This window comes from Carcharhinus amblyrhynchos, chromosome 5 (genome assembly GCF_965287045.1).
Source record: "Carcharhinus amblyrhynchos chromosome 5, sCarAmb.v2.hapA, whole genome shotgun sequence".
Lineage (NCBI taxonomy): Eukaryota > Metazoa > Chordata > Chondrichthyes > Carcharhiniformes > Carcharhinidae > Carcharhinus > Carcharhinus amblyrhynchos.
This window is the reverse complement of record NC_137328.1, coordinates 51,308,533-51,323,361: the sequence shown is the minus strand read 5'-3', so window position 1 is coordinate 51,323,361 and position 14,829 is coordinate 51,308,533. Positions and strand designations below refer to the sequence as shown.

Sequence of the window (14,829 nt, the reverse complement as noted above, 5' to 3'; positions counted from 1 at the left end):
TTTCACACTGCTCTGAAGGATGTAAGCGGTATGTGTTGCCATTAGGCTGATGTATGCACCAAAGTCCCAGACTACTTGGTTCAGCAGGAAAAGGAATGATAGATCAGCAAGTATTTGTACACATTTTATGTTCCTAGTGATAGCTCTACCGAAAGCAGAATTTGCAACAGGAAGGTTAAAGGACCTGTTGCTTTTAGTTCTGTTTAACAGAGAGCGTATGATGGAGATACTTAATTTCTGTCACTTTGTTCTGCTATATATACTATTCTGCAACTTAAAAACCTAGTGTTCTGTATAATTTTCTCTCTTATAATTTACATTTTTGATTCAGATTCAACGGAAGATTTGGTTAATTCTGCACCTTCATCGCTTTGTCAAAATTTACAACCACTTGCTGATGCACCAAAAAAACCTGAAGGAATACAGACAGAAAGTGTTCTGGTGAATCACAGTCGTCCGAAGATACATAGCAGGCGGTTTAGAGAGTAAGTGAAGTTCTGGTGCACTATAAATGAGTTTCACATTTAAAAGTATTCAATTTATTCCATGAAGGTAAGCATTTGAATATATTGCATCAGATTCTGCAGCATCCTGATCCTCTGAATTTGTAGTTTGGATGTCTGAATCCTATGCACTTTGGAAAAATGAGCATTGCTGGACTGTTGGGAACTGGGATGCATGCTGGTGTTAGACCACTAAAAATCAAACATGCACCCTGCAGTAACTTTTTAACATACAAAACACCCTTCATCTCCTCTAACCTTTCTCTGTTCAGTATTTGTTGCCTGCTTTCTAACTCAGCTTTCATCCCACTCCCAAAGTCATGATGAATATCTCTTTCCCTCAACATCAACTACATCCTTTTCAGAACTAAAATCATAACACACTCACCAACATTTTTACAAATACTACTATAAGTCTTGTTTTTGCAAAGCATTGGCTCGTCCTTCATATGCCCTTTCTGTTCACAAATCATCATTGTTGCCCAACTATGCACTCACCTCTCCAGCCACTCTCTTTTCTAAATTCTATCCATTGCATCCAGGCTGTCCTAATCAGTTTTATCATTTGAATCCTTTGCAACTAAGACTCCAAGTCGCTGTTTTCTTTAATTTTCCTTCATCTATTTTTCATAAAACTGTGTGCAGTTTTGGTCGCCGTACTTACGCAAGGATATTTTGGCCTTGGAGGGAGTGCAGAGGAGGTTTACTAGGCTGATACCGGAGTTGAGGAGGTTGAGCTATGAGGAGAGGCTGAATAAACTAGGCTTGTACTCATTAGAGTTTAGAAGAATGAGGGGAGATCTCATTGAGACATATAAGATGATGAATGGGATGGATAGGATAGAGGTGGAGAGACTCCTCCCACTCAGAAAGGACAGTAGGACTTGGGGGAACAGCCTCAAGATAAAGGGGGGGCGGTTTAGAACAGAGTTGAGGAGGAACTTCTTCACTCAAAGGGTGGTGAATCTCTGGAATTCTCTGCCTGTTGAGGTGGTGGAGGCTGCCTCGCTAAATATTTTTAAGACGCAGGTTGATGGGTTTTTGATAAGCGAGGGGATTAAGGGTTATGGGGAGAGGGCGGGAATGTGGAACTGAGCCACGACAGATCAGCCATGATCGTATTGAATGGCGGGGCAGGCTCGAAGGGCTAGATGGCCTACTCCTGCTCCTATTTCTTATGTTCTTATTATAATGCTATTTACTTTCTCCCCTTCACAACGCTACTCAGTTCGGTAGTTTAGGACAGTATGGTGGCACAGTGGTTAGCACTGTTGCCTCACAATGCCAGCATTCAATTCTGGCCTTTGGTTACTGTCCCTGTGGAGTTTGCATGTTCTCTCCTTGTCTGCATGGATTTCCTCTGGGTGCTCTAGTTTCATCCCACAGTCCGAGGGATGTGCGGGTTAGGTTGATTGGCCACGCTAAATTGTCTGTTAGTGTCAGGGGGATTATCGGGGTAAATACGTGGAATTACAGGGAAAAGGCCTGGGTGGGATTGTTGTCAGTGCAGGCTGAATAGGCCAAATGGCCTGTTTCTGCACTGTAGGGATTCTACAATAGTTTCTTCTTCCAAACCTTCATAGAGATTTCCAGAATTCCTCTGGGTTCTATTGTTGGTGTGATTTTGTATGTCATTTGCATTCTGGCTGTTGATCATTTAATTACATGCTCACCTTCAAATGTACAATGTTAACAATGCTTACAAAAGAACAAAGAGCAATACAGCACAGGAACAGGCCCTTCGGCCCTCCAAGCCTGCACCGCTCATGCACCCAACTAGACCATTCATTTGTATCCCTCTATTCCCAGTCTGTTCATGTGGCTATCTTGATAAGTCTTAAATGATCCCAGCGTGTCCGCCTCAACCACCTTGCTTGGCAGTGCATTCCAGGCCCCCACCACCCTCTGTGTAAAATACGGCCCCCTGACATCTATGTTGAATCTTGCCCCCTTCACCTTGAACTTCTGACCCCTTGTGGTCGTCACGTCCGACCTGGGAAAAAGCTTCCCACTGTTCACCCTATCTATGCCCTTCATAATTTTATACAGCTCTATTAGGTCGCCCGTCATTCTCCGTCTTTCCAGGGAGAACAACCCTAGTTTGCCCAATCTCTCTTCATAGCTAAGACCCTCCACACCAGGCAACATTTTGGTAAACCTTTTCTGTACTTTCCCCAAAGCCTCCACATCCTTCTGGTAGTGTGGCAACCAGAACTGGATCAGTATTCCAAATGTGGCCTAACCAACACTCTATGTAGCTGCAACATCAAATGCCAACTTTTATACTCTATGCCCCGTCCAATAAAGGCAAGCATGCCATATGCTTTCTTCACTACTCTCCACCTGTACTGCCACCTTTAAGGATCTGTGGACTTGCGCACCCAGGGCCCTCTGTGTGTTTATACTCCTGATGATTCTGCCTGAAATTCATTTAGTTCAACTTTTACAAATTTATCTGTTCACAAATCTTTTTTAGTTCATGCTATCTTTATATGTTTCTGGTTTTGGCTTAATTGACCTTCCTAGCCATCATTTCAAGCTGAGCCCTGCAACATATAACCTGAGAGTCATATTCAACCTTAAATTTAACATCCCAACCATCACCAAAACTTGATTATTCTACCTCTTTCAGATACTCATGAAAAAAGATGAGTGGTGTCCTAGTATTAAGGTGCTAAATTGGGGAAAGGCTAACTGCAACTGTATTAGGAAGGATTTGGAGACTGTTGTTTGGGAGAGGCTGTTTGAGGGTAAATCCATATTTGGCATGTGGGAGTGTTTTAAGGAGCAGTTGGAGTGCAGGACAAGCATGTGCCTATGAAAAAGGAAGAACAGGAAAGGCAGGATTCAGGAACTGTGGATGACCAGGAAAACTGTGAGACTAGTCAGAAAGAAAAAGGATGTATACGTGAGTCTAAACTCACAACTAAAAACAGATGAAGCACTTGACGAATACAGGGAAAGTAGAAAAGAGCTCAAACAGGGAGTTAGAAGAGCAAAAAGGAGTCCACAATGTCCTTGGCAGACAGGACTAAAGAGTCATTTAGTCCTGTCATTTTCCCAAGGCATTTTATGCATATATTAGGAACAAGGGGGTAGCTAGACAAAGAGTTGGCCAACTTGAGAATAAAGGAAGGAGATTATTCATAGAACCAAAGGAAGTGGGTGAGATCCTTAATGCATACATTGCATCGGTATTCACAAAGGAGAGAGACATGTCAATTGATGGTGTCTTGGAGGGGTATGTAAACCCTTTAGACCAAATCATTGTTACAAGGAAGGAAGTATTAGGTGAATTAAAAAGCGTTAAGGTAGACAAATCCCCAGGGCCAGATGGCATCTTTCCCAGATTACTGAGGGAGACAAGAGATGAAAGCGCTAGGTCTCTATCAGAAATCTTTGTTTCCTTGTTGATCATTGGTGAGGTCCCAGAGGATTGGAGGACAGCCATTGTTGTCCCATTGTTTAAGAAGGGTAGTGAGAATAACCCGGGTACTTATAGGCTAATGCGCTTGACATCATGATAGTGAAATTATTGGAAAAGATTCTTTGAGATAAGATCTATACACATTTGGAACTAAATGGTCTTGTTAGTGACAGACATCATGGTTTTGTACAAAGGAGGTCATGTCTCACTAATTTAATTGAGTTTTTTGAGATTGATGAGGGAAGGGCTGTGAATATTGTCTACATGGACTTTAGTAAAGCATTTGACAAGGTGCCTCATGGTAGGCTGGTGCAAAGATTAAATCACACAGGATCAGGGATCAGTTAGCTAGATGGATTCAGAACTGGCTTGGCCATAGAAGACAGGTAGAGGTGGGAGGATCAAAGTGATCAGTGCAGGCTTGGAGGGCCAACGAGCCTGTTCCTGTGCTGTAATGTTCTTTGTTTTCTGGAACATTGCTTGCTTACAAGTCTGCTTCTTCCCCTTTTCACTTTATTCAATCTCTCCTCATACCTAATACTCTCCATACCAGGTAACATCCTGGTAAACCATTTGTGTACTCTCACCAAAGCCTCCATGTCCTTTTGGCAGTGTGGTGACCAGAACTGGACAGTATTCCAAATGTAGTCTAAACATTTTATGTAATTGTAACATAATTTGCCAACTTTTATACTCGATGTCCTATCCATTGAAGGCAAACATACCATATGCTTTCTTCACCACCTTTTCCACCTGGGTTGCCACTTAGGGATCTGTGAACCTGCACGCCCACCTGTCTATGCCCCTGATGATTCTGCCATTTATAGCTCCCACCTGAATTGGATCTACCAAAATGCATCACCGCCCATTTGTCCAGATTAAATTCCATCTGCCATTTCTCCGCCCAGTTTTCCAGCCTATATCCAACTGTATTCTCTGACAATCTTCATCACTGTCTGCAACTCCACCAATCTTAGTATCATCTGCAAACTTGCTAATCAGACCAGCCATGTTTTCTTCCAGGTCATTTATGTATATTACAAACAGCAAAGGTCCCAGCACTGATCCCTGTGGAACACCACTAGTTACAGAAAAACACCCTTCCACCTCTACCTGGAATGACAGAGGCTGAGAGGTGACCTGATAGAAGTTTATAAAATTATGAGGGGAATAGATAGGATGAACAGTTGGAAGCTTTTCCCAGGATAGAAATGACAATTACAAGGGAGCACAAGCTCAAGATGAGGGGGGAAAGGTTCAGTGGAGATGTGCGGGGCAAGTTTTTTTACACAAGGGATAGTGGTGGCCTGGAATGCACTGTCAAGTGAGATATTTGAGACAAATATGTTACAAACATTTAAGACTTATCTGGATAGATACATGAACAGATGGGGAATAGAGGGAATCAAATGTTGGTCGAGACAGGACAAGGTGATCAGTGCAGGCTTGGAGGGCCAACGAGCCTGTTCCTGTGCTGTAATGTTCTTTGTTTTCTGGAACATTGCTTGCTTACAAGTCTGCTTCTTCCCCTTTTCACTTGGAGGACTGATTTCTTAAAAGCTTTCATAACCAGCTTTCCTGCTTACATCTGCAAATGTCCTCATCTATACTAATTCTGGCAGCACCCCAATATTTTAAGAACCAACCAATCCCTTTGCACTAGCAAAAAATCTGATTTGACAAGTCTTTCTATGGACTTGCTCCATATTACATCACTGATTTTTTTTTCAAGAAGGCAAGGACATTTGCCATGTGGTCCTGCCTTCTACAATTCTCTCTCAACACAGCTTTGATTTGATACCTTGTCCCACAAATTTACAAGCTTCTTTAAAGCAATTGGTTTTCAATTACTTCAGTCCCCTGCCTCTTTCCTTCGTTCCAATTTCCCACTTTTCTGGCTCAGAGACTGCCATTTGGACAGAAGTGCATTGAGATTTTACTTTTGTTAAAAAGAGCATGGTGGAAGTATTTTCTGGTGGTTGAAGCCCAAAATACCCCAGTTTTGGTCGCCGCATTTGTGCAAGGATATTTTGGCCTTGGAGGGAGTGCAGAGGAGGTTCACTAGGCTGATACCGGAGATGAGAGGGTTGGACTATGAAGAGAGATTAAATAGACTGGGGTCTGTACTTGTTGGAGTTTAGAAGGATGAGGGGGGATCTTATGGAGACGTATAAGATAATGAAAGGGATGGATAGGGTAGAGGTAGAGATATTCTTCCTGCTTAGAAAGGATAGCAGGACTAGAGGGCACAGCCTCAAGATAAGGGCGGGGGCAGTTTAGATCGGAGTTGAGGAGGAACTTCTTCACTGTTCAGGGGTGGTAAATCTCTGGAATTCTCTGCCCGTTGAAGTGGTGGAGGCTACCTCGCTAAATATATTTAAGTCACGGTTAAATAGGTTTTTGACAGACAAGGGAATTAAGGGTTATGGGGAGAGAGCGGGAAAGTGGAACTGATCCACTTCAGATCAGCCATGATCTTATTGAATGGCGGGGCAGGCTCGAAGGGCTAGATGGCCTACTCCTGCACCTATTTCTTATGTTCTTAATACAATACCGGACATTAGATAACGACACCAACTTGTGTTTGTGGAGTGCCTTTTAATGTACTAAAATATCCAAAAACTTCATAGGAGCATATGAAGCAAAATTTGATATTTAGCCATATTGGCACAGATGAGTTTGAGGAAACAGAGTTGTAAATGTAGAGATGTGTAGAGAGGGAATTCCAGAGCTTAGGCCCTTAGCAACTGAAGGCAAAGCCAACAATGGTGGAGCAATTTAAATTGGGAATGTTCAAGAAGCCAAAATTAAATGAATGCAGATAGACTTGTGGGGCTGGGAGAAGTTACAGTGTTAGGAAGCAATGAGATTATGAAGGTAATTGAATTGAAGAATGAGTATTTTAAAATCGCTTAACCAGGATTGAATGTAGGTCAGAGAGTACTGGTGTGTTGAGTGGGCAGGACTTGGTGCAAGTAAAGACATAAACAGCAGAGTTTTAGATGACCTCAAGATTGCAGATGATGAAACATGAGAAGCCTGTCACAAGTACATTGGTCATCAAGTCTGGAGGAAGTAAAGGCATTGGAGTGCTTGAGCAATTGATGACCTCTGATGGGCAGAAAAATGATGTTATGGAAGTGGAAATTGACAATTTCAGAGATGATGCAAATACGTGGTCAGAAACTCATCTCTGGGTCAAATGTGGTAGCAAGATTGCAAACAGTCTGATTCAGCCCCAGGTTGTTGCTGGGAGGGGGGACAGAATCAAAGGCTAGCAAGTTTGTTGCAAGGTCTGAGGTCCATGTTGGACAAACAGTGTGATAAATTAAAGATAGAAAATCAGTCTCTTTCAATCCCTTCACTATTTCATTTCAATGTGCCCTATTGCACTTTCTTAACTGTAGGTCGATATTAAAAAATGGATGTGTACAAATTGCACCATCATAACAAATTTTAATGTGGAGGCACTATTCATCATTTGCAACCATCATGAAGGAAATGAATTAACATGTGATAGAAAAAAGCTTAAGAAAATTGTTAATGTGGATATATCTTGGTTCAATCAGTGGTGAAATGAACATGCCCACTCGGGATTGTCTTGAGATCTAGTATATAAACGTCTGACGTGTGCGGACTTTCAGGCTCAAATCACAAGTTTCAGACCTTTGCCAGGCATGTGGTGAAAACTAGCAATTTAACCACTGAATTAGGCTTGGGCCGGTTTCTCCAACCTCACTGCGTCATTATTAGATCGCCCCAGTCCTGAAGAACAGCGCGCAGGCCTAAAAATCTGTTTTGCACTCAACGCTAGCCAGTTTGTGAGACACCCGGCCTCTTTCAAATGGCACAAACCAGCTGATTAGCATGAGAGTGACTGTATCTCAACCTTCCCGGCAAGTTTGGCGTGCCAGCATCTCTGTCCTGGAATGCACCCACCTCTCCGGGGTGATATCACACGAGTGCAAATCACTACTGCTCTTAAAAAGTGTGATTCCAGCCCAGCAGTTGCGAGGGTGAGTGAGGAGGTGAGTACAGCTGTGTACCAACCTCTTGGGTGCCAGAGGGTGGGTAAACTGCTGTTGTGTAGTGGGGTGGGGGCATCTATGGGCACTGGGGCTCGTGGGGTGGGGGGGTGGTTGCGCAGGCTGGACAGGGGATCCTTGGGTCAGGGATCACCTTGGGAATGCAGTCCTATAGCAGGCATTCTTCTCTCAAACTCTCCACCCTGCCACCTTTCAGCTGGAAATATTCCGTTGTTTAGCACGGACATACCATTCCAGGCCCCACTAACAGTTACAAGCACCTAGCAGCTGTTGCCTCAATGAAGGGAGCCTGACAGGTATTAACACAGCGCTAAACACTGCATGAACTCAACGGTGCTCCCTAGAATGGATACCCTTCAAATGCAAGAGCTGAACTGGGTGGCATAGCTGCATCCGTGACGACTGAAAGTCAGCAGGGCCCTCCAGGGGATGCTCAGCCAAGACATCAAAGGCTACAGGCTGCAGAACATAGCTGACCACTCCGAGCTCTGCTCGGCATCCTGGGGAGTCATTTAGATGTAGCAATAGGCCCCTTAAGATAAAGTTGAAAGGTCACCAAGAGAGCGCATGTGAAGACAGGCATTGTTGTTAGGGACAGAGTGATTTGTAAATAATAACAGTTAAAAGATTATTGCACTCTACAGGCATGACACTGCTGTCTGTGATCCGTGTGCCACAGGGAGCACAGGTGAGTGGTGATTGCCTGGTTTAGGTCACGGAGGCCAGCTGATAGCAGCAACGGCTGTGTGGCAGGTCTCTACTGCTCTCTGGTGCATAGTAGTGCCCTCTGCTGCAGTCAGCCTGCTTTCTGGCTATTTAAGCCCAACCCCTCTGCCTACAGATGAGAAATGGTTTTCAGCATTTTTTCATGCACTGAGTGCATAACATTCAACATTTGGATTCCCCAAAAAGATGGATCCAAAACCCTCCCATTTTCATGCTTGTTTTGGACCTAGAATATTTTTCATAAGATCAACCTTCATGGTATGCAGTTCAGACAGACAGTAGGGACTCCCCAGGATGCAGGGCAGAGTTGGGGGTGGTCAGCTGTGTTCTGCACCCCGTAGCCTTTGATGTCTAGGCTGCACATCCCCTGGAGGGCCAGGACCTGGAGGGCCCTGGCTGACTTTTGGTCTTCACGGATGCAGCCATGCCACCCAGTTCAGCTCACTGCCCAGGAAATGCACTGGTGTCAAGAAGGGCTGATTCAGAAGGGCTGAGGTCTCATGAGTGGAAGACCCTGGTCTGAGCTGTAGCGCATCCACCTTCCCCAGGGTGCTCATGGGCTCCTGGGACACTCCTTGGGATGGAGGGGCAGCTGGAGTGAGCTCCAGAGACCTCTGCATAACCTGACGCTGCCAGTCCTGGAAGTCCAACAGCATCTGCACCATGATGTGTGAGCCCTCAGCAATGGCCACTGAATCTGGACCAAACTGTGAAGATCCGCAGCAATTGCCCTTAGTGTCTAGGCTGAGCTCTGAAGCCGCTCTGCAATTGGCAGCTGTGTCTCGAACATGGTCCTCGGCGACTCGGCTAAGCCTTGGATTCTGCCACACATGGCTGCCATTTCCTGTCCCAGGCTTTCCACTGCAGTCACCAGCTTTACAGTGTGGGCCTGGATACCATGCAATGCCAACACCATCTCCTTCATCTGAAGGCTGCTGGATTTACTGCTCCTGGAATGTCTCTGACAACCCTTCCTCCAATGCCCAGCTGTTTGAGAACCTTTTCCAGGGGCCTGACATCTGGCTGTGCTTTTGGATCCAGCAAGGGACCCTTGCTCGATCCCTTGGACCTTGCTGCCTCCACATGATGTGTATCAGCAGCTGTTTGGTGCCCACCAGAAACTGACCCCAAAACCTGTCTGCTAATTCCACCCACAAGGTATAGGTCTCTGCACTGGTGGAGGGTGCAGGTGATGTCCCTGATGCCTGGCCGGTGTTTTCTGAGGTACTTCCCTTCAATGTGCTGGCAGGGGTCACGAGGAAGACGGCATGCAGGGCATACCAACTTCTGAGGGCCTGGCCTCATCTAGTGTTGCTCCAGCAAGAGAAGACACATGTTAAGTGCAAGGGAGCATTTAAATACAGCTTCCCCCTGTAACGCGCATAGCTGCAGCTCCTTCAGGCAAGTCACATGCCTGTGGACTTCATGATGGTATGGTTCACGTGGAGCCTCTTTCAGTGCAGTAAGTGTTGGTGGACTGTGATGTGGATGGTGCCAAAGAGACCAGCGTGGATCATTCCTTTTTTCTCACCATTATAACACTTCAAATTTTTTTTTAAGAATCTGCCTCTTATCACCACCCAGCAGCTTAAATTATGCGGTGACCACTAGAAAGTGGAGCGAAATCGATTAACAAGTCTCTCATAACAGGTATGAGTTTATTGACTGGAAGGGCAGATGTTTGAAAATAGTTTGCAACTATGCCACCTCATTTGGAAAAGCAAATACAATTACTTTGTATTAATGCTTTTTATCATTCACAAATTAATTTTTCACGCGCTCTCAGCTTACCATAACTGAGATATGAGTCATACTCTGTTTCAGTTGGTACAAGGGGAATTTTGCTTCTGAGGTTGGTGGTTTTCATGGCAGAATAATGTGGATGGAACTCTGCATTATTTCTGATCTGAGTGAGCATTGATGTCAGTGAATACTTAGCCAGGTGTTCTGTTTTGCAGCATGGTTGACTTTATTTTAAGGTTGCAAAAGTAATTTAATTTGCATGAATATTAACCACTTACCCTAATATTAGAAAGGTAAGGGCATAAGTTGTTTGTAAGTGAGATAGCAGGAAGTTTTTAAAAAATATATTGTGAACTCTTTTTGTTTGTCACGGTCTGCTGGTCATGGCACCGAGATCTTGAAGTTCCTTCTGTCTGGGGTTTAACCACAAAAAGTTGAGCATTTTATTGCAACATTCATAATTTACATACCAGAAAAATACATTTCCACACTTCTCTACATGATATGAAACTTTTTCTGTTTGCAGTTGTGTGAAATCTTTGATGTTTTGTCGCTTTTACTTTGCCATGTATAAGCACTTTTAAGAGGTAAAAAGCTCTATTTGATCTCTCAGATTTTCAGACAACAATGGCCTTTTTCATTAAAACAACTGCCAATGTTATTAGTTTGTCCTTTTTCTTGCCAATTTCCTACATGAATTTCCTTGCCTCCCTCTGAGTCGTTACCTTCCTGTTTTTTGCTCACATCTTCCATTACTCGTGTAATTTTTGATGATGAGATGAAGACTGCCACCCAAGGAAGCATCACTAGAGTGTAACTCCATCTTAGAACATAGAACATTACAGCGCAGAACAGGCCCTTCGGCCCACGCTGTTGCGCCGACCAGTTAAAAAGCAATGACCCTCTAACCTAAACCAAACCCTTTCCATCCATAAACCTATCCACGGATCTCTTAAACGCCCCCAAACTAGGCGCATTTACAACTGCAGCAGGCAGGGCATTCCAATCCCTCACCACCCTCTGGGTAAAGAACCTACCCCTGACATCCGTCCTATAACTACCACCCCTTAATTTAAAGCTATGCCCCCTCGTGCTAGCTTTCTCCATCCGAGGAAAAAGGCTATCACTGTCCACCCTATCTAAACCTCTAATCATCTTATATGTTTCAATAAGGTCCCCTCTTAGCCGCCTTCTTTCTAACGAAAACAACCTCAAATCCCTCAGTCTCTCCTCATAGGACCTCCCCTCCATACCAGGCAACATCCTGGTAAACCTCCTCTGCACCCTTTCCAAAGCCTCCACATCCTTCCTATAATGTGGGGACCAGAACTGCACACAATACTCCAAGTGCGGCCGCACCAGAGTCTTGTACAGTTGCAACATGACGCTGCGGCTCCTAAATTCAATCCCCCTACCAATAAACACCAAGACAACCGTATGCCTTCCTAACAACCCTATCTACTTGATTCCCAACTTTCAGGGATCTATGTACACATACACCTAGATCCCTCTGTTCCTCAACACCATTCAGAGTCCTACCGTTAGCCCTATACTCCACACATCGGTTATTCCTGCCAAAGTGAATTACCTCACACTTTTCCGCATTAAACTCCATCCGCCACCTCTCGGCCCAGCTCTGCAACTTGTCCAAGTCCCCCTGTAAACTAAGACACCCTTCCTCACTATCTACCACACCTCCGACTTTGGTGTCATCAGCAAATTTACTAATCCACCCAACTATACCCTCATCCAGATCATTTATAAAAATTACAAACAGCAGTGGCCCCAAAACAGATCCCTGAGGCACACCACTCGTAACTGAACTCCATGACGAATACTTACCATCAACCACCACCCTCTGTCTCCTATCCGCCAGCCAATTCCTGATCCAATTACCTAATTCACCCTCAATCCCATACATCTGCATTTTCTGCAGAAGCCTTCCATGGTGAACCTTATCAAACGCCTTACTAAAGTCCATATATACCACGTCAACTGCCTTACCCCCATCCACCTCTTTGGTCACTTTCTCAAAAAACTCAATAAGGTTAGTAAGGCACGACCTACCCTCCACAAAACCATGCTGACTATCTCTAATCAATTCATTACTCTCCAAATAACTATAAATCCTATCCCTAATAATTTTTTCTAAAACCTTACCCACAACAGAAGTAAGACTCACCGGTCTATAATTCCCAGGGAAGTCTCTGTTCCCCTTCTTAAACAATGGGACAACATTCGCCATCCTCCAATCCTCCGGCACTATACCTGTGACCAACGACGACCTGAAGATCAGAGCCAGAGGCTCTGCAATCGCCTCTCTTGCCTCCCAGAGAATCCTAGGGTAAATCCCGTCCGGCCCAGGGGACTTATCTATTTTCAAACCCTCAAGAATATCTTTGCCCAATAGCACACATGGGGCAGAATTCTCAAAAAAAAAACTTAGTGTCATAACAGCAAGAATAATGGAGTGATCCATGCTGGTCTCAGGCATGCTCCAGACTACAATCCTCCAACACTCAGTCACTTTTTTGGAGGCTGGGGAGTTTTGTGCTGGTACTAGGGAGAGCAGGCCCAAACATGCCAGTGAGTTCAGCTTTAGAGCACTTGGGCACTGTTTCACAAGGGTGCCCCAATCTCTCAGTGCAATGGAGAACGCCCCCCCTCCCCTCACAGACATTGGGACCCCCTCCGCCAGGCAGCATGTTCCCCCAAACACTCCCTGACACAGGTCAACAGCATCTGGGCCCTCACAATGGGTTCCGCTGCCTGATCCCTGACATTATGCCCCAATACGATCCCCTGCATGCCCCTATCATAGTCCACCCATCATATCTAATTTGGTATCGGCTATTTTGATTGGCCAGGCAAGTCCAAAATATCTAATTGATCATGTTTTCTCAATCTTTGTTGTAAGGAATAGACTTGATTAAGATCATTGGGACCAGGAGTAGGGTATATGGGCCATCAACCTGTTCTGCCATTGAGTAAGATTATGGATGATCTGCTTATGGCTTTAATTCCACTTTGCTGCCTACCCTCTATAACGCTATACTCCCTGATCAAAGATCTGTTTAACACCATATTAAATATATTCAATGACCCAGCCTTCTTGAAAGTCAATTTCAAAAATAACAACTCTTATAAGAGTCTTAAATTACTTTTAAACTCTGCTCCCTAGTTTTAAATTCCACCATGAGAGAAAAATCCTCTCAGCATCTACCCCGTTAAACCCACTCAGAATCTTATGTTTCAATAAGATCACCTCTCATTCTAAACTCCAGTGAACGTAGGTCCAATCTGCTCAACCATTCCCAGGAATCAGCTGATTGAACCTCTTTGAATTGCTTCCAATGCAGTGTATCCGTCCTTAAGAAAGGAGTCCAAAATCATACACTGTCCTCAAGGTGAAATCACATGCGTCCGGTACAATTGTAGCAAGACTTCCCTACTTGTATGCTCCAATTCCCTTGCAACAAAGACCAAATTTCATTTGGCTTTCTAATTTCTTGGTGTACCTGCATGCTAACTTTGTGTGATTCATGTACAAGGATATCCAGATGCCTCTGTATTACATAATTCTGTAGTCTGTCTCCATTTAAATAATCTGCTCTTCTATTCTAAAGTGCAGTAAGAAATCTCGCAACACCCTAAAGTAGAAAATCTCACATTTCCCACATCACTTAACCTATCTATATTGCTTTGCATATCCTCTTTATATCATCAAATTTAGCTACAATACAGTTGATTCCTTCATCTAAGTTATTAACATAGATTGTAAATACTTGAGGCCCAGTTGCGATCCCTGTGAGACTCCACTTGTTGCAGTTTATCAATCTGAAACTGATCCATTTATCCAGTGTCTGTATCCATCCATGTTAATATGTCACCTCCAACAGCAGGAGCTCTTATCATGAGCAGTAATCTTTTATGTGGCACCTTTTAGAAATACAGTACTCCTCATCTACTGGTACCTCTTAATGCATCCTGCTCATTACATCCTCAAAGAACGTTTATAAATTTAAACACATTTTCCTTTCAGCAGTTACTGTATACAGTTCAACCATAACTTTATAGATGTGTATGCTTTTGTCATTGTAAACTTTGAAGAGTGGGCAGATTATAATTTCGAGATGCATTTAGAAGAAAGGATGATGGGGTTGAGGATCTAAAATTCGTGATTTTTTTTTTAAATCCTCCCCTTTCTCCACCTGCCACCTCCAGCACCCCACCCCCCCCCCCCCCGCCCCCCATCGAATCCTATGTTTTTTTAGCTCCTGTGTGTGAAGCTGTTTAAGTTCTTGTACTCAGAGACTTCAAGCCTAAAACATTTTTGTAAATGAATGTGTAGACACTTGCTGATAGAGTTATTTCAGGGTCTTAA

The 14,829-nt window shown here is 44.0% G+C and overlaps 1 protein-coding gene across 1 annotated transcript in view; it reads left to right on the top strand.

Moving 5' to 3' along the window:
* The window catches only part of LOC145343023 (uncharacterized), an 83,832-nt gene that overhangs the window by 48,017 nt on the left and 20,986 nt on the right, over window positions 1-14,829 (top strand). The window contains exon 14 of the mRNA XM_080188763.1: window positions 332-485. Within this exon, the coding sequence (XP_080044889.1) occupies window positions 332-485 (154 nt within the window). The remainder of the gene's footprint in view (window positions 1-331; window positions 486-14,829) is intronic.